The 22079-nt window shown below is 46.7% G+C and overlaps 1 protein-coding gene across 3 annotated transcripts in view; it reads left to right on the top strand.

Moving 5' to 3' along the window:
• The window catches only part of TBK1 (TANK binding kinase 1), a 431625-nt gene that overhangs the window by 178048 nt on the left and 231498 nt on the right, over positions 1-22079 (top strand). For all 3 annotated transcript variants that reach the window (XM_086919050.1, XM_086919051.1, XM_086919052.1), the window contains exon 6: positions 176-336. In XM_086919050.1, coding sequence (XP_086775176.1) covers positions 176-336 — 161 coding nt within the window. The remainder of the gene's footprint in view (positions 1-175; positions 337-22079) is intronic.

Below are 22079 nucleotides of genomic sequence, written 5' to 3'. Positions count from 1 at the left end.
TCTTCTCTTTGCTGATCAACATATTGACTGCAGTTCTGCAGATTATCCCTTTTATCTATTCACAAATGGACTTGTTGCTTTATGTGAACGGATGACTGGTATTTGATCATGTGCATAAAGCAGCATGTAGTAATCCTATTTATTTTCATTTTCTCATCTTTATTGTCCTTCAAAGCATCCTGATATGTATGAGCGAGCTGTACTACGAAAAGACCATCAAAAAAAGTATGGAGCAACTGTAGATCTTTGGAGCATAGGGGTGACGTTTTACCATGCTGCCACTGGGAGCCTACCTTTCAGACCCTTTGAAGGTCCTCGCAGGAATAAGGAGATGATGTAAGTTTATATGCCGTATAAGTATTTATTTACAGGACTTTAAAAATTTAGATTATGTGTTGGTCTGAATGCAATATGTTGCATGACCCACGAATTTAAGCTGTTTTGTACCTATTTAAAGTCAAGGCCATGTGGACCAAAGCTGCTATTTTTAATATGTGTTCATACAGCTCATTGTTAAAATATCTGTCCTGCAAAAACTGTTAACCTTATCGGTGCTCATGACGAGCTCAGCTCGTCATGAGTCACAGTGGCCGTGTGCTCATGACGAGCTGAGCTCCTCATAACGGTTCCAACGCTCGCACGTGAGGATAATTTCCCCGCTGTGCTGAGCGTTCGATGAAAACAGGTGTGGCCATGACGAGCTCAGCTCGTCATGAGCACACGGCCACTTTGGCTCATGACGAGCTGAGCTCGTCATGAGCACCGGGGTGCTGTGCGCCCTCCCCAGCACAGCGGGGAAATTACCCCCGCGGCAAAGGGGTTAGGAAGTATGTTTCCCTTTGCATATTTGTTTCAATTTCTTGACTTTTCACTACATATCCTAAAACTCTTAAACCAAAAGTAAGCAATTACTCAACATTTTACATTAATTTCCTGAGTTCACCGTACAGATTTATTGGTAAGTGCTTGAAATTATCACACAACCAACTCACATTCCTTTTGTTTAATTTAGTGTCCAGACCTGAGACTCCGATTATGTGCAAAAAACATTAATGTTAGTGCATTTTAGACTTGTAAACCAGAAACTCGTCCTGGTGTCTGTCATCTTGCACAGACCTGCAATAGATGTGTCAGCTGTACATATATTAAGCTAAAGGGAAGCAACGAGTACCTGCACTCTGTGCCTTAGTCAGCAGGGGCCTAAACCATCTTGGTCATCCTCAAAAGAAGATTGAGACCAGAGGAAGTATATATTCAAAGAGACCAGTATATCTCCTAGCAAGAAAAATAGTCCAAATCGAAATAGGGCTTGAAAAACACATTCTCAATTTAGAGATTGCACTGATCCCATTATTACTGTGTTGTAATACCCACCAAAGCATAAAACAAGCAACCCAGATTCACTGACACAGAGGGATATCTTTAGACCTACCACTTCAAAGCCTGAACAACCGACACAAAACCCTCTGACCCAACAGGAAGGATTCACCACCACACCTGAGCTTACTACAGACAACAAACAGTGATATCTGAGATAACATAGAAATTTGTCACAAGTGAAAATCGTAACCTACCCCTCCTGTTGATCCCTCCACAAACCATGCCTTAGTCTAAAGTGTGGGATGAACCCTGGAGTTGAAGGAAGTCCACAGGGATATGTCTTTACCAGTGTAGAATCAGGTCTTGTAGCTGTCATAATAATGTGTCATAATAATGTATGGTTCGAGGCATGTGGGCTGCTGAATTCATATCTATGCATAGATCGCCGCCTAGTGTTGGGTCCGGATGATTGCACATTGTTGTCCTGGAAGAGTCTTCGAAGTATCACGAGATAGGTGGCTCCTCACCTGGACTAAAGTGCGCATGGGCATCCTCTCCATCCTCAGATTGTTTTTTTCCGCCATTGGGTTCAGATGTACTTTCTTGACTCAAGTTCGGAATCGATATAAAACTCTTTGCGCAAGGCCAAAAGGCCTTCGAACAGGACGTCGAAGGCCGTTTGCCTTTTCGACACCACAGGCCCCAAATATGACGACGATGGACCGGAGCCCGTTCAAGAGATGCCCCGTCTGCAACTCTAAATACCCTCACATTGGTGTGCACCCAGTGTGCAATAAATGTGTATCCCCGGACCATGACGAGGCCAGCTGTATGGCCTGTTCAAAGTTCCGGTCGAAGAAGACGCTTAGACTTGGACGTGCCGCACGACAGTCGGCACAGAAAGCGGCGCCTGACCCGGAGAACATCTTCGAGGCCAATGAAGATGAAGGCGTCGATGAAGAGGATCCTGACTAGCAGTCGGACCCCCGAGTCGGAGCGAGACTCTACCTTCGGTGTGGACGACGATGAAGACTACGTCCATGAAGAAGACATCGTCGAGGTAGGAGACGACGCAGAGGCCATCGGTGCCTTCGATGACGACTCGAGCGAAGAGCAAGGCCCACCCGCAATCGCAGGGCCTAATATTGACACTGTGCTCTCTAAGGCTCAGGTCGAGGCATCGCCGGAAGGCCTTAGCCGAGATCCTCCGCCACATTCTATAGCCCCACGTCAAGGCCTGGCTAAGAATCCTTCTAAGGAGCCATCGGTCGATCCACAAAAATCGAAATCGAAACCGACAGAGGCAAAAACTAAACCGAAACTGTTGAAGGCAGTCCTCAGATCGACGCCCTCGAGCTCCTCGGCTCCGGTCAAGTCTACAAATGTCATCGACCCTTCGGGCCACAAGGCGGCGTCGGGCCCAAGAGCGGGGCGCCGAAGCCAGTCTCTACGGTCAAGCACGTCACTCTGACGCCGTCGACGTCCAAACATGGCGACACTGCCAAAGGACTCCAGGCTAAAAAGACTGTCGAACCGACGCTTGCAGCCTCGAAGACGCTGTTTAGCAAGGCCCTCGAGTCGAAGACCAAACCCGACCCGAATCATGTTGCGTCGAAGCCCAAGGCCGTACCTGCTGCGCAACATGAGCTCGAGTCGACGCAAGGCCGCAAGCATGCTTGTGATCCATCGAAGCAAATCGGATCGAAGATGACGTCAATACCTAAGAAGATCGATTCGTCTCCGGTGCTTCCTCCACCAATTAAATACGGACTGCCCCCGACCGCTCGACCCAAAGCGTTCGAGCCACAAAGGAGCGCCGAAACCTCCAAAAAGGTATCAGGACCTTCCAAGTCTAAGTCCGCTCCGGAGGAGGTAATGTTCCAGGCACCCTCGTATGACAATCAGTCGAAGCTCTTCATTGACTCGGATTCTGGCAGGCTCACCATTCACAAACGGAAAATCGCTCCAGAACATCCTTTAGAGTCATACATCCCTCTCAAAAGGAAAAAGGATTCAGCCACCTCACCTGTTCTCTTTGAACATGTTCAGTCCTATACACAACACAATGCCGATTCTCCCACACGCAGTGATGAGGATGTGGGAGATGATTACAGTCATATGGGATTTATTTATCATGCTGACGCAGATCAAAGGGAATCTCAACACTGGACTGACCCTGTTGACCCTAATGATCCACACACTACGCCTGACACTCGGGCCTATAATGTCAAAACCTCGCCTACTGAAGACACAGCAGCGTTTAACGCTTTAATTGAAAGGGCGGCCATTAACCATGATGTTGACATGCACGCTGAGCCAGTGGAGGAGGACTTTTTTTTCGATACTTTCTCCACCTCAGAAAGATCGGTAAAAACATTGCCTATGCTAAAGGGTGTCCTCAAACATGCTACTGACATTTTCAAGGAACCCACAAGGGCAAGGGTTGTAAACCCAAGGATTGAAAGAAAATATAGGCCTGCGCCTGTGGACCCTATGTACATCAAGGGCCAGCTCCCATTGGACTCCCTAGTGGTGGCTAATGCTCGCAAGAGAGCAAACTCTCAAACAAGTGGTGATGCTCCTCCTCCGGACAAAGAATCCAAAATCTTGGAAGCTTCTGGCAAACGGGTAGCAGCTCAAGCGGCTAATATTTGGAGGATCTCCAATACACAGGCCCTATTAGCCAGATATGATAGGGCTCACTACGACACGTTAGAACAGCTGATGCAACACCTGCCTGATGCTTATAAAGAGGGAGCAGAAATGCTTATACAGGAAGGAAAGTTGATTTCAAATGCATCCATGTAGTGTGCACTTGATGCAGCAGACACAGCAGCTAGAGCCATTAACACTAGTGTAATGCTGAGACGTCATGCCTGGCTCCGCATCTCTGGTTTCAAACCAGAGATACAAACAACTTTCAATCAGCCAGTTAACCCTGACTTTCTTTTTGGTCCTGATGTAGACACGACCCTTGAAAAAATAAAAAAAGACACTGAGAAAGCAAAATCCATAGGGGCTCTGCAGTCACAGCAGTTCAGGGAACAGCACCAAAGGCAGAGGACGTGGAAGTAACAAATCCAGATCCTCCGCCGCCAATAAACAGTGACGCCTTGTCACTGCCCCCCGACCATATAACACCTGTCAGGAGAAGACTCCAGCAGTTCCTGCCAGTCTGGGAAGGCATTACCACAGACAGGTGGGTGAGACAACTTATCCAATACGGCTATTGTCTGGAACTAACCTCCACTCCTCCCAACATACCCCTAATGCACCGTCCTATGTCCGCAGAGCACATGCACTTATTGCAGCAAGAAGTAATCTGCATGCTGCAAAAAGAAGCCATAGAACTCGTGCCTTTAGAACAGCATGGTACAGGGGTGTACTCACTGTACTTCCTAATCCCAAAAAAGGACGGTTCCCTGCGGCCCATTCTAGACCTCAGACCCCTGAACCAGTACATCTTGTCAGAACACTTTCATATGCTAACTTTACAGCAAGTTCTACCATTGCTCAGGCAAGGGGACTTCCTGGCAACACTAGACCTGAAGGATGCCTATTTTCACATTCCCATTCACCTAGGTCACAGGAAGTATCTCAGGTTCACATTCAACAACTGGCATTACCAGTTCAAGGTCCTCCCTTTCGGGGTCACTACAGCCCCCAGGGTGTTCACCAAGTGCTTAGCGACAGTGGCTGCGCACCCTCGGAGACAACACATCCATGTCTATCCTTACCTGGACGACTGGCTTGTTCAAGCAAAGTCAGCCCAGCAATGTGCCAGCCACATGTCCCGCACAATTCACCTCCTACACAGTCTAGGATTTTCACTAAATTACCCAAAATCACACCTTCAGCCCGCACATGTACAACAGTACCTAGGGGTAACAATAAACACTATGACAGCAACAGCGCAGCCAAACTCAGCCAGAGTCAACAGCATTCAATTGCTAATTCAGAAATTCAGGCCCCAACACTTGCTTCCAGCGCAGGTGTTCATGCAACTGATAGGTATGATGGCCTCCTGCATCTTCATAGTCCCACACGCAAGGCTGCACATGCGTCCCCTCCAAGAGTGCTTAGCACAACAGTGGAACCTGGCTCGTGGACATCTAAAAGACCTAGTGTAGGTGACCGGTCGTGCTTACAACTCTCTGCATTGGCGGAACACACAAAACCTTTGCAGGGGACGACCGTTCCAAGAGCCTGTACCACAAGTAGTGCTGACTACGGACGCGTCTCTCCAGGGCTGGGGAGCGCATGTCCTCCATTATACAGTTGCAGGGACTATGGACGACACAGCAGCAGAAGATGCACATCAACCTGCTGGAACTGATGTCAATCTTCATGGCAATGAAGGCGTTCAAATTACACTTGTGCAACAAAGTTGTGCTGATCCGGACGGACAACATGACTGCCATGTATTACATCCAGAAGCAGGGAGGCACACACTCTCCACAATTGTCTCATCTAGCCCAGAGCATGTGGAAGTGGGCCATTCAGAGAAACATGTTCCTCATGGCGGAACATCTCCCAGGCAAACACAACCAGATGGCGGACCTGCTCAGCAGGCACAGCCATCAGATGCACGAGTGGGAGATACACCCCTCGGTGCTCCAACCATATTTCCAGCAGTGGGGTCATCCAGAGATCGACCTATTCGCCACACAGGAAAACGCAAAATGCCAAACCTTCGCCGCCAGGTTCCCACATGCGCAGTCTCAGGGCAATGCGATATGGATGAACTGGTCAGGCAGATTTGCGTACGCTTTTCCTCCAGCACCACTCATACCGCTAGTGGCACGCAAACTGCGACAACACTCCATGACGCTCATCCTGGTTGCTCCAACGTGGGCACGGCAGGCCTGGTACACCACGTTCCTAAAACTTTCAGTGGTGCCCCACGAAAGGCTGCGCCTCACGCCCAGTCTCCTCACTCAGAGCCATGGGGACATTCAGCACCCAGATCCACAACAATTGAGCCTTGCGATATGGCTCCTGAGGTCATAGAGTTTGGCTACCTCAACCTACCCCCTGACTGTATGAACATCATCAAGGAGGCAAGGCGACCTACAACTAGGACATGCTATGCGGCCAAATGGAAACGGTTTGTCACTTACTGTTCCAATAATGACATTAATACGCTGGATGCATCCACGCAGAACATCATATGTTATTTGTTGCATCTCTACAGGTGCAATCTGGCATATAGTTCCATCAGGATACACCTGGCCGCCATTGCAGCATATCTTCAAAACAGGCAGCATCTTTCCCATTTCAGAGTGCCTGCCAATAAAGCCTTTATGGAAGGGCTCAAAAGAGTGATCCCTCCCAGGCACCCTCCCTCACCTGTCTGGAATCTAAATGTGGTTCTAACCAGACTAATGGGACCACACTTTGAACCTCTTCACTCTTGTGAAATACAGTTTCTTACATGGAAAGTGGCTTTCCTGATAGCCATCACATCGCTAAGAAGAGTTAGTGAGCTTCAAGCCCTAACTATTCAAGAGCCTTTCATACAGATTCATGCTAATAGGGTAGTGCTACGTACCAACCCTAAATTCATGCCTAAAGTGGTGTCGCAGTTCCACATTAATCAAAACATAGAACTGTCAGTTTTTTTCCCCAATCCAGATTCTGTGGCAGAGCGAGCACTGCACACCTTAGATGTTAAAAGAGCTCTCCTGTATTACATTGACAGGACAAAAGATTTCAGAAGACTAAACAACTGTTTGTTGCCTTCTCTCCACAACACAAAGGCAACCCCATTTCCAAATCAGGTATAGCCAGATGGATTGTTAAGTACATACAAATCTGTTATCAAAAAGCTAAACGCACATTAACAGTTCCCCCAAGAGCGCATTCCACACGCAAGTTAGGGGCATCCATGGCTTTCCTAGGTAACATTCCCCTAGAGGATATATGTAGAGCAGCCACATGAACCACCATACATACATTTACCAAACACTACTGCGTAGATGTACACTCCAAACAGCAAGCTGCTGTAGGACAGGCTGTTCTCAAAACCCTTTTTCAGACTGCTGCAGCTGGCACGGGCAACCACCGCTAAGGAGGTAACTGCTATTTATTCTATGCACAGATATGAATTCAGCAGCCCACATGCCTTGAACGGAATATGCTACTTACTAGTATTCATCTGTTCTTGGCATGTAGGGCTGCTGACATTCATATCGCCCGCCCTCCTCCCCGGTGCCTGTCGCAGCTGTAGCACTCAGAATGATTCTCAGGCATGGTCATCACTTACTATATTACACTCCATCTCTGCCACAATGGCGAAAAACAATCTGAGGATGGAGAGGATGCCCATGCGCACTGTAGTCTAGGGGAGGAGCCACCTATCTCGTGATACTTCGAAGACTCTTCCAGGACAACAATGTGCAATCATCCGGACCCAACACTATGCGGCGATCTATGCACAGATATGAATGTCAGCAGCCCTACATGCCAAGAACAGATGCATAATGGTAAGTAGCATATTCCTTTCTAGTTTTGTTGTCATGAAAGATAATACAAATACTTAATAAAGAAAAAGTTTATGGCGAATAGAAATTGCTTAATATATGCCTTCGCACCAACTAACCCACCTGATCCTCATTTCTTGCCTGTAAATATATGTGGTATGTTTGTTGAAGGTATGTGTAAACAACAGAGTGTTCGCCATGCACATGTCCTTTATGAGTGCGTATCCCACATAGCCAAGGTTTGCGCATTTGTGGAGTGTGCTCTAGGTGTGAAGTCTGTGAATGTTATAGCCATGTAATAAAATCTTGGAATTGTTTGTACAATAACTCATGTATTGTGCTGCATGGGCCACTAAAAACCACTTTGTTGCCTTAATATAGTATAAGGAAGCCCTCCTGATCAAAAGTAAAAAAAACTGTTGTTGCACATATTATTTTTGCCCTCAACCCCTAAATGTCAGAATAGTGCAGTCTGTGAATTTGGAAAGGTTTGAAAATGTAACCCTAAACCAGTTTCTTGTCTTCTCCTGGTCTACTTTAGTGCTGTGGCCTCTTACTCGAGGTAAATTACACTTGCATAAATAAACGATATGGGAAGTTCCCCATTTCATCCCAATAGGCTCTGCTCAGTGCGACTAAAATGACAATACAATATTTATTTACCCATGCTGTGAGAAACGTGGTGAATGAGTCCTAAGATGGCAGCGATGGACCCCTCAATTGAAGAAAACCCTGTCTGTCACTGGCAAAGTAGAAAGAGATCCTTCTCAGCCATGGCACACTGGGCATTAATAGCGGAAATGTAATACATTGGTTGTTTGTTTGTTGCTTGTGCTGGACACCGGGGCTCACGTACCGCGGATCCACGGCCGGGCTTGGCTCCGCCCCCAAACTCATCGGACGACCGGCCGGGCTTGGCTCCGCCGGTCAGCTGAACTACACTACCCAGGATTACCGAGGCTGACGCCACCACCGAGCGCGCCAGGAGGCGCTTAAAGCTGCGCAAGGGGCAGAGTCCCCTGTTGTTTGTTTGTTGCTTGTGCTGGACACCGGGGCTCACGTACCGCAGATCCACGGCCGGGCTTGGCTCCGCCCCCAACCTCATCAGACGACCGGCCGGGCTTGGCTCCACCGGTCAGCTGAACTACACTACCCAGGATTCCTGAGGCTGACGCCACCACCGAGCGCGCCAGGAGGCGTTTAAAGCTACGCAAGGGCCCTCGTCCCGCGAGGACGCGCGCGGGACGAAGCCCGGACAAAGGGCGGACAGTCTTAGACAGTACGAGACTGTCCGCGACTGGACTGGGCCAGGACCCCTGCTTAATTGGTGACAGAGACAGATTTTCGAAGTAAGACTTTATTGCTTAATTGACTGCATTGTATCTAAGGATATTATTTGACTTAGCTTCTTCCATCTCATACTGTGATTGTCCTTTGGCATATTTCCCCCTTTAACTCGTGTGATTGAACATTATGCCTAAAAAAATTCCTGCCCCCGCTCCCAATACTATGGAAAACTATCTGGTTCAGGTGTTAACTAAAATCAACTGTGAAAGAAGGCAGTCGTTACGACTGAGCCAATCTCCCATTCTTTACCCCCCGAGCCAAAATTCTGATTCACCACCGATTTGTTGTACCATTGCTTGCTGCAAATAGTGACGCCCCTGACATTGATCTTCATGTTAATGAAATTCCTGACCAATGTAGCCTGTTGTTGGTCGATGCCGATACGGATGTTCTTACTGATCCTGACACACAGGTGGATGTGACCACTGAGCAAGATTCAAAATGATCTTAAGGCCACGCATTCATCGATCTTAATGACTTGCTCAGTAGACGCAGATGCAGATCTACCAATACTAGATACCCCTACGATTACCACTATGGCTTCTGGGCATGCGTCCTGTATTAAAACCAGGGAGGCTAGGCTAATCTCCTGGAACATTGCAGGAATAAAAAAGAATCTGCCTGACCCAGTTTGGCACCAATATCTCGAGAGCGGGGACCTCATTCTCTTCCAAGAAACCTGGGGGTTAGAAAACTACTATAAAATTGGATATAGGTCTTTTTTTATCCCAGCTGTTAATATACATAGCGGCAGACCTTCTGGGGGTCTGATGATTTGGGCCAGAATAACAATGGGGGTTACATTTAAACAAACAGATACAAAAAAAACCGATATATTGATCTTAGAATAAAAAAAATCTAAAGGACCTACACTTTATGTGATCAATATTTATAGTAGACCGCATAACCCATGTAAGGAGTCACCAGTAATAACGCAGCTATGTAACATTATCTCGGAGCTGGGCGACAATCCTATGTTAATTATAGGTGGTGATTTTAACAGCAACTTTGAGCCCATTCTAGGTCTGGAAGATGTTCATAGGGATGAGGATACTGTTAATAATATCCCTTATATTGATGCAGATTACAAAGTTGCATGTACAACAAGTGCCCTACAAATTCTAAGCATGACACTCGAACATAGACTACGTGCATGTAATGGGCGATTTCTCTCCTATTGTCCTACTCGACCAACATTTGTCAGAGGGGTTTGTATAAGCCATTTAGATGATATCTTAGTCTCTCTGGCCTTATGGCCAATGCTAGTGGATATAAGGGTAGACAAGCGTACTGAAAGTGATCATTTTCCACTCTCTTTGTGCACTCAAGACTCACTTTTTATCTCCTCTAGCGTAAAAGGTAGTATGGACCTCATATCCTCACGTGAACCTATAGAATCCAACAACCGCAGGTGCCTGAAGTGACCCGCGGTATTGGGTAATGAGGGCACTGTCAGGAAGGTTTATCAACTCTTTGTTAAATATATGACTCCATTAGTTAATGCTGACGTTGTTATTGATAACCCACTTGTCATGGAGACCCATGATCAGTTAATTTCCGAACTTGGTATTGTTCTAACAAAGGCGATAAAAAGGAAGGACTCTGATCGCCCGTCTTACACACAGGAAAATCTTTGGTACAACCAAGCTTGTAGACGAGCTAAAACAGATCTTATCAAAGCCGTGAAAGGAAACCAATTAGACATTGTTAGAGCTAAGAGGACACAGTATAAAAAAACTGTCCAGATAGCCAAGATGGAATGGGATGAGAGGGTCTGGACAGATTTGCTTGAGGCCTGCAAACTAAACGATCAGACCTCCTTCTGGAGCCTCATTGCAAGGGGCACGAAAGGGGTCACAGTGGCAAATGACAGATTTCTTGAGGAAAACACCTGGGTCAAACACTTTTCCTTGCTCTACTCTTGTAAAGGAGAAGAGGAAGACTGTGTAATAAAACAAATCAGGTTAGCCCCATATGAGAATCCTTTAACTTTTAACTTAATGGAGACCATCTCAGCAATTAAGGCGGTGAAATCGGGTAAAGCCCCAGGTCCAGACAGAATACCAGGGGACCTCTGGAAGCATGAGGATTTTATTTGGGCTCCCTATATTAACCTACTCACAAATAAAATAACCCGAGGGGCCCCAATTCCGGAGACCTGGAGGGGTGCAGAAATCGTGAATATATTTAAGAAAGGTGATAGGTCTAATCCATCTCATTATCGACCTATTAGCTTGATCGATGTGCTGCAAAAAATCTTTTCCAGCCAACTTCTTAGTAGGCTTAACGCATGGGTCGAGGACCACTCCATTCTTACAAAATACCAGGCTGGTTTTAGACCTAGAATTAGCACCGTGGACCAGGTTTTTAGATTTTTATGTTTAGTCTAGAAATATATTAACATAAAGAACTCCCATATGTATGTGGCCTTCGTCGATCTAAGAGCAGCCTTTGATCTTGTTCCGAGGGGGAACCTTTGGAGAACGCTAAATGATATGGATGTCCCTTGGAACATTCTCCAACAACTGATCAGACTGCACGAGAAATTTTTTGCAAGGGTCAGATGGGGCAAAATGGGGAGCTGAGTGAGAAAATAGACATAGCGAGAGGAGTTAGGCAAGGATGTGTTATGGCGCCTACTTTATTTTCCCTTTATGTTAATGACATCCCTGACACCCCCTTGGGCTGCGAGCATGACTCTCCCAAGTTGTGTGGTCAAGCCGTTCCAGCACTATTATTTGCGGATGACACTATTTTAATTTCCCAAAGCCCTAAAGGACTCCAGAACCTTCTTAATAAATTTAGGTTGTATTGTCAGGACAAGAAGCTCGAAATAAACTCGTCCAAAACTAAGGTCATGACAATCAACCCGCATAAAGGTTTTAACAGAACTTTTTATATAACCAATGAAAAAATTGAAGAAGTCCAACGTTTTAAGTACTTGGGTATCACTTTAGATAGTAAAATATCTTGGAAATCTCAACTAGAAACCTCAAAGATCAGACTAGTTCAGAATCAAGCTCCTATTCTAAGGAAACACAAAAATAGTCATTATAAATCAGTTACCCCAGCAATCACTTTGTTCAAATATAAAGCACAATCTCCCTCCCTTTACGGTGCAGAACTCTGGGGACATATCTCGAAAGGCACTTTCTTGGTCCAGGAAAACAAATTTATCAGACAGTTGCTAGGTATACCTATCTCTACTCCCCTTACCCCGGTTATATGGGATCTTAATTTTCGCCGATCAGATGACCATCCTGCATTGCGCCCATTGTTATATTGGGTCCGTCTCTGATCCACTGACGAGCTAGTGGACTGCAGAGAGGCTCTAAAGGAGATAATGGCAATTAAAAACTCCACATGCTTAATATGGCTGGCTTACATCGAAAAATGTTTAACAAAGCTGGGTTTAAGTAGCTTATGGTCAGATCCGGATTTGATTACCAATAACTCTAAGAAATTGTTAAAGAATAGGTATTGGGAATATATTAAAGATTCTGTGTTGAGAAATCCTAACCTGGGGACCCTGACCCTTGGGTTCTTCGAACTAAAAATGGATATGAAACTAGAATCTTTTATGGACGAAATCTACCCACCTATGGCCAAATCTTTATATCTACAATTTCGCTATAGTGCCCTCCAAATTAAATCTAGGACTTCGAAATGGCACTGCAATAAAGGACCAGGAGGCAGCACTGGATCCGATTTATGCGAATTATGCGATATGGGCCTGAGGGAAGACGAGTCCCATGTGTTATTTATATGTCCCGCTTACTTACATGCAAGGAAAAAATGGCTAAAACCCATATGCCAACTCCTGGGCCTTCGCCATATTAAAGTTGGCGAAAGAGTTTTTAAAGGAGATACTGCACGGCCAATAGTATTCAGTCTAAGCCGCTTCCTCCTATCAGTAGCGATAGTCAGGAAGAGAAAAGGCCATAAAATGTAATGTAAATAGAGAGATGGTATGACTGTAGTTCAGCAGCTGAATGTATCCTGACTTGTGCCTATTGTATTTGAACTAATTGCGCATATGTAATCTTTACTGGAACGTGTGTGCATTATGTAATTATCTAATGTAACCCAACTGATATTATTACTACCAAGTGGTGCATGTAACTGAATATGATCTAGGCTTATATTGTAATTGAATACGATCTAGGCTTATACTGTAACTTTGACTAGATAATGACAATAGGAATTGGCCTGATCTTAGTGTTTCCTGGTATTTTGTTTTTATTGTTCATAACATCTTTTTAAATATTATGAATTGCTATTTATTGAATGTTCCTCGAATATGTGTACTGATTCAACTGAGAAGGTGTTGACTTCTTGGAGTTTAATGCTTTGATGACTTATCCGCTCTTGTCGTCTTCAGGTCTTCCTTAGCCGTATTTTTCTCTAGTTTCTTCCTCAGTCTAATTCCTCCTTGGTCATTCATGGTCCTTTTTTTACATTTATTTTGGCAGAAGTCAAAGTCACCCGTAGAGCAGGAGAAGCGCCAATATAGTGTTTTATTCTGAGGAATGCTGTCAGGGAGGAGCGCAGCCTGGAGTGCATCTTGGCCTTGGGTCTTGCCCAATAATTATAACAAGACCGTACTTGGTGGCATGCTTCTGGACAGCAGCAACTAGAAGTGATGGACTAACATTGTGGGATGGTCTGACCATTGAAGAAAGGCGTAGAACTGGAGTAAGTGGCGTTGGAGGGGATGCTTAACTCCCATTGCACTCTCATGGCACTTGTGATCCTACCTCCTCCGATAAAGATTGAATTTTGCGGCCCGGATGTAGGTGGTCTTGGTACTTTGCTGTAGTCCGAATGATGGATATACCCAGGAGCTGACCGGGACTTGGAGGGATTCTAGGTCCTGAACACTTGCCAACAAATGCCAACTGCTATATGCACACATTAGCCTAAGAGCTCCCCCTTATCACGGTTCGTGGCGCTTGCCCCTCCCTGCCATCCCCGCTAACGCACACAGAAGTACCGGGATACTCACTTCCGGGCGGAAGCTGAGTCCCGGTCTAGTCCTGAGCAGCGGACCTGGGTCCACTGCAGCACTTCTGGGGGAAACGCTTAAACTTCGCTTTTCCCGCCGGCTAAGTGCTTCGAATCCAGTCAGAGCCTCCTGAGACGCGGAGTGTTCACTGCTGCACTGGGTGACGGTGATGGCTGAACGAATGATTTCTTACAGGCATCCTTCACAACCAAGCCTGTACACTCACCTGTGGCCTCTGCTTTCCTCCGAGGGACGTGAGAAGAACTGGTGGTCCCGGCATACACTTCACCTGCAAGAGAGAAGGAAGTACATAAAGAAGCAATCATAACTGTTGTTTTTATCTAACACCAAATACCGAAAATAAAAGGACTTTCATAACAGAGTACATGTCTGAAGTCCTTCTTTATTCCATCTGGTTGAGAATGCGGGCAATTTAAACATTTGATACAAAATGAGAACCATAATTCAGCAACTGGCCCAATGTCAAAAGCTGTTAGAATGGGCCTTGGAACAACAAATGTCCTCTGCCAAGGCGGATCGAGAACTGTTTTGTGATGCTCTTAAAACACAAGCTGAAGGAATGCACAAAGTCTCAGAAGATCAGTTTCATTTAACGTCCAACATAGCAGGGCCCAGGGGTACGACATCTATGGGGCTGAATGCATTCCTGCAGAAGTATGTTGTAGGAGAGGATCCAGATGCTTTCTTGCTTAATTTTTATAGGGCAGCACAGTCATGTGGATGGCCCAGGGATAAAGGGCCATTCATTTTAGCCCCCTTTCTTACTGGTGAGGCCCAGGCTGTTTATCAAATAGCCAACGCCCACAGGAACACTCTGTATGATGACATCTTATAGAGACATCTAGCCACAGATTTCTTAACGTAGAATATCCCCAGGCGTCAGACTGGATCCGGAAAACCTTTTCCCCAGCTGTACCTCTGCATGCCTGGGAGCTGCATAACTTGGCTCCGTACTGACGTCAGCCACGGAAGTGATGTCACTGGAGCCATATAAGCCCTCCTGCCGGCATGCTGACGTCTGTTTTCTTCTTTTCTGCGTCCGAACACGGATCCAGAGTTTAGCGTTTTTTTTGGCCTGTTTTGGTACAGGCTTCATGATGCCTTTCACGTCCTGAACAGTGTGCCAATGCCTGCGGGTTTAACGGATCCACGCGAGATCTGTATGTGGTGCTTGGGAGAGCACCACGACTCCACCGAGTGCGTTGCCTGTCGGCAGCTGAAGTCGAAGTCCCTGCAGGAACGTCGGATGAACCTGTTGTCTGCCCGGGTGTCCTGGTCAGTCCTCGCGGCGCCGGCTTCCGTCTCTGGTGGAAGGTACCAACCGGCGCAGTACTTCCTTCCACGCTGAGGTCTCTGCTTGGGGCAGATCCCGGAGTCGTTCCCGGGGACGTCGTTTGCCTGCCTCAGGTAAGCACCGGAAGAAGTCATGGAGGTTGTTGACCTTGCACAAGCGTGATATTGGGGCCTGCCGCTCCCGGTCTTTACCGAACTTCAGCCCTCAGGAGTCCGGCCTGCCTATCCACTGTTTTCTGATGCTCTGGTGACTCGGACACAGACGGCGGCCTATTCCAAGTCTCTGCAGGCCTTCTGTGGGTCACCACCCTTCCCTGGCACGCCTTTGGGCCCCACAGTGAGGGTAGGGACTCAGGTCAGGGGTTCGCCGGCAGGTTCGCCCTCGGCGCCATCCGAGTTCCTTGACTCTGATTATGGGGTCGCTGCGATGTCGGGATATGGCCCGGATCGGCATCCCACTCTGGCGTCTAGTCCTCCTGACGCATCTTTGAATAGTCCTGCAGAACTCCCTGCATTGTCCCTGGATGTGGCTGCAGAGCGGAGTCTACTCCAGATGAGTCCTCTACGGAGGTCGTCGGCGCTGATCCTTGCCCTGCTGTTCCTCTGCTGGAGAACGTGACCCCAGTGGGGTCACCGCCCATAGGGTTTTCTCCATGCTCCACGGAGCAGAGGCCCATGGGACACTGGCCAGCTCATTTTTCTGTGGGGCTTTTGCCGTTGAATGGACGGATTAGCCTGCAACCGTCCCCGACAGATGACTTGCTTTCCCCCCCTCGGGTAGCCACGGAGGCTAGCGTTGTCTTTGCGAGGGTAGTTACTAGGGCTACACATATCTTAAGGATGCAGCCACCCTTTATCTCCCTTCGGATCCTTTGTTGGATCTCCTTTACCAAGGCACAATGGATGTGGAGCCTCTGATACCTTTTGGCTGGGCATTGTATGATGTTCTTCTGGGGGCTTGGGTCAGACCCTCATCGGATGACCCTGTGTCTCGTGCCGTTGCGCATTGCCACCGGCCGGTTCCAGATGACACTGCCTGTTTGTCCCTTCATCCTAGAGCTCAAGAACTGGTACTCCAGGCTGCGCTTCCTTCCTCTCCTCCACCGTTGCTTCCCCACACTCAGGAGTCTAAGTGGTTGGCGTCGTGTGGTCGCAATGTTTTTGCTTCCTCCAGCTCCAGCCTTCGGTCCCTCAACACAACCAGCGTGTTTGCTTGGGCTACTTCTGCCCTTTGAGACTCTGTCAAATTACTCCTTCCCTCTTTACCAGAGAGCCACCGTGCTGACCTGCTCCAGCTCGTTCCTGATGGCCGCAACATGGCGCAGCTCTCCATCCAATCGGCAATGGACGCCACCTACTCTGTGGGTCGAGCTATGGCCAGCTCAGTCGTCCTGCATCGCCATGCGTGGCTGCGTGATGTCAGTTTCCCCAAGAAGGTTCGGAAGCGACTCTGGGATTTGCCCTTTGATGGGTCCCTCTTGTTTGATGAGCATGGCGATTCAGCGGTCCGGCGTCTCCTCTCCGGATTTCTGCGACTGCCTGGTTTTTAGTCCCCTATGGTGGATTTGTGTTTTTGTGTGACGGTGTGGTCACATTGTTTTACTGATTACGTCTCTGGGCTCAATGGATTTCTCCCGAGACAGACTGTATGGCTGTTTGGCCAGGTTTTCCTTTTACTGCAGCTGAGTTGGCTGTTTAGATGTTTCTGTTTGACCTCTGCCTACGAGCTTGTGTCAAGAGGTGAGCCACATTATTACCCAGACGGACTGTGCATCTTTTTTCCATCTTGTCCTTTTCTTGTTGCAGCTGGTCATTGTTTCTGTTTTTCTTTTTGGTCCTCTCTCTAAGAATTTGACTCAAAAGGTGTCTCTTGCTTTTTTAGGGATGTGCCATACCCTATGTGGGGTACTTGTTGGCTATTGTGTAGCTGCTCTTCCTGGCAAGGTAAGTGTCAACGGCTCCTGCGGAGTCTTCTTCGGCTGCTTATCTTTTGTCAACACTCTTCCTGATGTTGTAGAACATCCCCTCTAGTGAGACTCGCGGGGTTGGTACGGTTCTCTCCTGGGGGGTTTGTGTTGTAGTCTACAGTTGGTCCGTAGCTCTTTCCTGTCCTTGTGGCAACACTTTGTATGTACACACAGGTTATGTTCGCTGTTGCAGGGTACCGGCAGTGTCCCTCCGCCCCCGTCTTGGCTGCTTTGTACTGTCACTTATTAGTGTGGTGACGTGCTTCAGTCTTCTCTCAAGGCTCCGGCCCTGTGGGGCTTATGCATATGGGCAGTGGAGTTTCCACCAGCTACGTTTCTGATGCGAGTTGCCATTTAATCAGTTTTATGGGCACTTCCCTGGCAAGGACTTCGGTCCCTTTGCTTCTTACCCGCAGGCGTTCAGGTCCTTTTGGTCCTCGCCTCTGCGGATGTTTTCTGAATCCCTCTAGTGGTTCAGGGCTGTCACTCTTATTCCACCGCTCTGCATTCCGCTCCAGGTATTTCACTGGTTGTGAGTTACCAATCATAACTTAAGGTGCTGTTGCTTTCTTTTGTGTCTGTTATGGTGCAAGTATTCTTCTTCAGGATACTCGTTGTGTTTACATAGTTCTTTTTCTGACAGACCTCTGTGTATTTCTCACTCCTTCCTTATGCGTGTGGTGATCAGTGTCCTGCCTGTCTCCCGGGGGCCACGATTCCGTCCCCGACAGGGGGGTGGGATGTTGTCGCTTTCTGTGTTTTTGACACTGTTGTGTCCTGTTATGCTTCACACTTGTGCCGTTGGTACCTATTGTGCGACCTTCATTTCTCTAGGGCGTACTCTTAGTTTCCCTTGTTTTTTACATTTTATTTATATATATAAAGGAACCAAGGAGGAGCAACATTGTAAAGCCCAGAACTCAGGGGCCAATTGCCCAAAACAGAATGACACACCCTCCCCCAGAGGAAGGTGAAGAGAGCACCCCTCAGGGAGACCAAGGCCACCTGTATGGAGGTGAGGTGGTAGTACCCCGCCTGGAAAGTTCTCGCAGAACGGGAAGGATCGGTGGGCGTTAAGGAATCTGCGGCTAGACTGTGTCTCTACCAGATACATTGTTACTGAAGGTAAGTAACTCGTTCATCAGAGACATTATCTTGGACTATCTGGGGTTGTACGCAGAATCATATAGAGTAAGATTTAGTCAAGAAAGGGAATCCCCTGGTGATACCCCAAAAACTCTGGACATCAAACTCAAGATGGCTGCTGATAAATGGCCCAACCCTAATGAATCTAGTAAAGAGGAGATAATGGAGAGTATCTATTTAGAACAATATTTGGTGGCCCTCCCTGGGGCTACTCAAAAATGGCTATGACGGCATACCCACTTAATTGCTGAACAAGCTGTGGAGATGGCTACTTCTTTGGCATGAGCCTAACCCCAATTTCCTACTGGGGAAGTAGAAAAGAGCCATCAGCCCAATCCCTCATCAGGAGGAGGGAAATCTGAAAGAAAATCAAACAAGCCTCCTGTGGACTATTACAAAGCACAAACCATAAAACTAGAAGCTCGCACCCATAAGGGACCCCAATGTTTTCACTGTGGCAACTGGGGCCATATAGCTTGATCTTGTCCCACAAAGAAAGTAGGAGATGAACCCATGGATATTAGTTATACTCCACACTCAGTCCTGTACACCCAGGAATGTAGACCATGTTTTTATGTAAGTTTATAGGTGAACAGAAAGTGGGGTACATCCCTCTTGGACTCCAAGTGTAAGCAGTCTGTAGTGCAGGGAGACCTTATCCATCCCTCCCAGATCCTCCCAGAGAGGGCTATATGTATTAGGTATGCCCACTCGGTTGTAACAACACATCCTGTTGCATTGCTCATGTTATGCACAGTAGAGGCCCGGAACAGGAATTTTGAAGTAGGGGTCCTAAGGAATATTCCAGAAAATATAATTTTAGGAATAGATAACCTCTAGTTCTTAGAAATGTTTTTGACCAATCTAGATCTTGGCAATCCAGATCAGGATTCCCCTAGGGAGCCCTCAACCAAAAATGTTACTCACACCTCAACTCTGGGAGAGTGCTCCCAAAATAACTACACCACCCTACAGAATGTGTGTCAATAGGCCTAAAGTAATGCCCAGAATCACTATGCTTCCTTCCCTCAGTTCATTCTACAAAAAAGTCTGCTGTATCGAGTAGGCAACCATGATAAACCCCCACAATTATTGGTTCCTAAGGAGTTCCATGAGCAAATCATGTTTTTTTGCACAATTGTTTTTGTTAGCTGGTCACATGCGGACCCAGAAAACTACAAAGGCCATAGTGTACCACTTGGCTTGGGATCTATGCTTACATCAAGAAGTATTGTCAGAATATTAAGTAGGTAAAAAAAAAAAATTATCGACCTCCGCATGTAGCCTTTCAACCCCTACCCATCATAGGGACACCCTTAGACCGTATAGGTATGGACCGGATAGGGCCCCTCCTTAAATCCTCTTCGGGTAATCCATATGTTTTAGTATTAGTGGATTATTCCACCAGGCATCCGGACGCCATCCCATTCAGGACAAATAACAACAAAGTCATCGCACAACATCTGATAAAGGTGTTCTCCTGAGTGGGGTTCCCCAAGGAGATCCTTTTGAATCAGGGAATCCCTTTTATATCTAACCTCATGAAACAGGTTTGCCAAATATTGAATCTCAATCATGTGAAGACCTCTGTTTCTCATCCCCAGATGGATGGTCTGGTTGATCGATATAATGGCTCGTTAAAATTAACACTAAAGAAAATGTTAACTGATGAAGGAAAAAATTGGAACCAGATCCTTCCATTAGCTCTTTCTGTAATCCGGGGTCAAACTCACGAGAGGCCTAGGGTGTTCCTCTTTTGAGTTGTTGTTTGGAAGGAAACCCAGGAGCCTCCTGGAAGTGACTAAAGAGGTGTAGGAGAAAAACTCAAGGGATGAAGTGGGAGAACTGAAGGAATACGCTACCCAATTAAAAACCAGTATAGGCAAACACCAGGATATGGCCCACTGTAATTTAGAGAAAAGTCAACTAAAACAAAAAATAATATATACAGCATGGGGAAGAAATGGCAACAATACCAGGTAACTGAATAGCTGTTGGTGTTACTCCCCAAGTCAACAAAGAAAATTTAATCTGAATGGAGAGGACCTTATAAGATCACAGCCTATATAGGCAAAGTTACCTATCGCCTACAGATCAACCCCCAGAGAGAGCAAACCTTTCATGTCCACATGCTAAAAAAAAGAAAATGGTTAGAACCTCTCCCCCCCTCCCCAAAAGGTAAATGCATTCAGCACAGTTTTCGCACCCTTAACCTCCTTCCTATCAATGATGTGCTTACAGAAAGCCAAAAAACTGAATTTATGCCTGTACTTCAACCCTTTTCCCACCTCTTTTTTTTTTTATTTCTCTGGAAAAATCTACCTGGCGGAGCACACCATTACCACTCAACCAGGGTCCAAAGTGAAAGAAAAGCCAGATTGAATACCCGCTGCCCGTCGGGAAGTAATGCATAACAAAATCCAAATGATTGCTTCGAAAGGGAGTGATACAACCCTCGCAGAGCAACTGGTCTTCTTCATTTGTACTTGTGCCCAAGTTTGATGCATATCCCCTTTCCCGGTTAGACTAAATTAATGGAGAAACAGAGGGAGGCCAATCATATTACAACGTTAGACCTCTCAAAAGAATACTAGTCAGTACCCTTGAAAATATCAGATAGGGAAATAATGCCATTTGCTACTACCCCAGAGGGGTTATTTGAATCCACGTTTATGCCCTTTGGGCTACATGAGGCCCAGCCACTTTTCAGAGACTTATGAATAAGGTCCTACAGAACCATCAATCTTATAGCTCCTCTTACATTGACAATATAGTCATATATAGCAAAAGATAGGAAGAACATCTTGATCATTGCAAAAACGTTCTCCAAGCAATAAATGAGGCATATCTACATATCAGTGCAAAATAATCCAGAGCGGGTTACTCAAGAGATAAATACTTAGAATACATATTGGGCAACGGCCTAATTGGACCGCAGGAAGAAAAGGCGCAGGCCATAAATTACACTCCCTTTTCATGTTCCAAGAAGGAGGTACATGCCCTTTTGGGCCTCCTTGGCTACTACCAAAGCTTTATTCCTGCATATTCTACAATTTCTGTTCCATTAACCCATCTAAAAAAAGAGGCCCTCAAAAGAGAAATCCAAAACTCCACAGATCACGTTACGGAAGTCTTCTGGCTCCTCAAACATGCTATTACCTCCAGCCTGAAACTGACCTCCCCTAATTCCGTTAGGGAATTCATCTTGCAAACGGATGCTTCCGAAGTTGGGATAGGTGCTGTGCTGTTCGAGATTAATGATGAAGCACTAGAAGCTCCTGTCCTTTTTAGGTCTCGCACCTTGCGTTGCGGTGCGCAGCAAGAGACCTCATGTAGGAGGTTTAGAAACGGACCTAGGAATCGCACACGCTTGTGCGTGTGCTTTTCCTTTTGGCCTAGGCAATTGGTCTTTGTGTGCGTCTTTTTATAAAAGACAGCACGCAGTTGGCCAAAGGCGGGCGCATTGCTCCGCCCATGGCCTATTGGTGTCTGTTACGA

The sequence above is a fragment of the Lissotriton vulgaris genome, chromosome 1_1 (genome assembly GCF_964263255.1).
Source record: "Lissotriton vulgaris chromosome 1_1, aLisVul1.2, whole genome shotgun sequence".
NCBI lineage: Eukaryota > Metazoa > Chordata > Amphibia > Caudata > Salamandridae > Lissotriton > Lissotriton vulgaris.
This window is presented reverse-complemented; position numbering and strand designations above follow the sequence as displayed.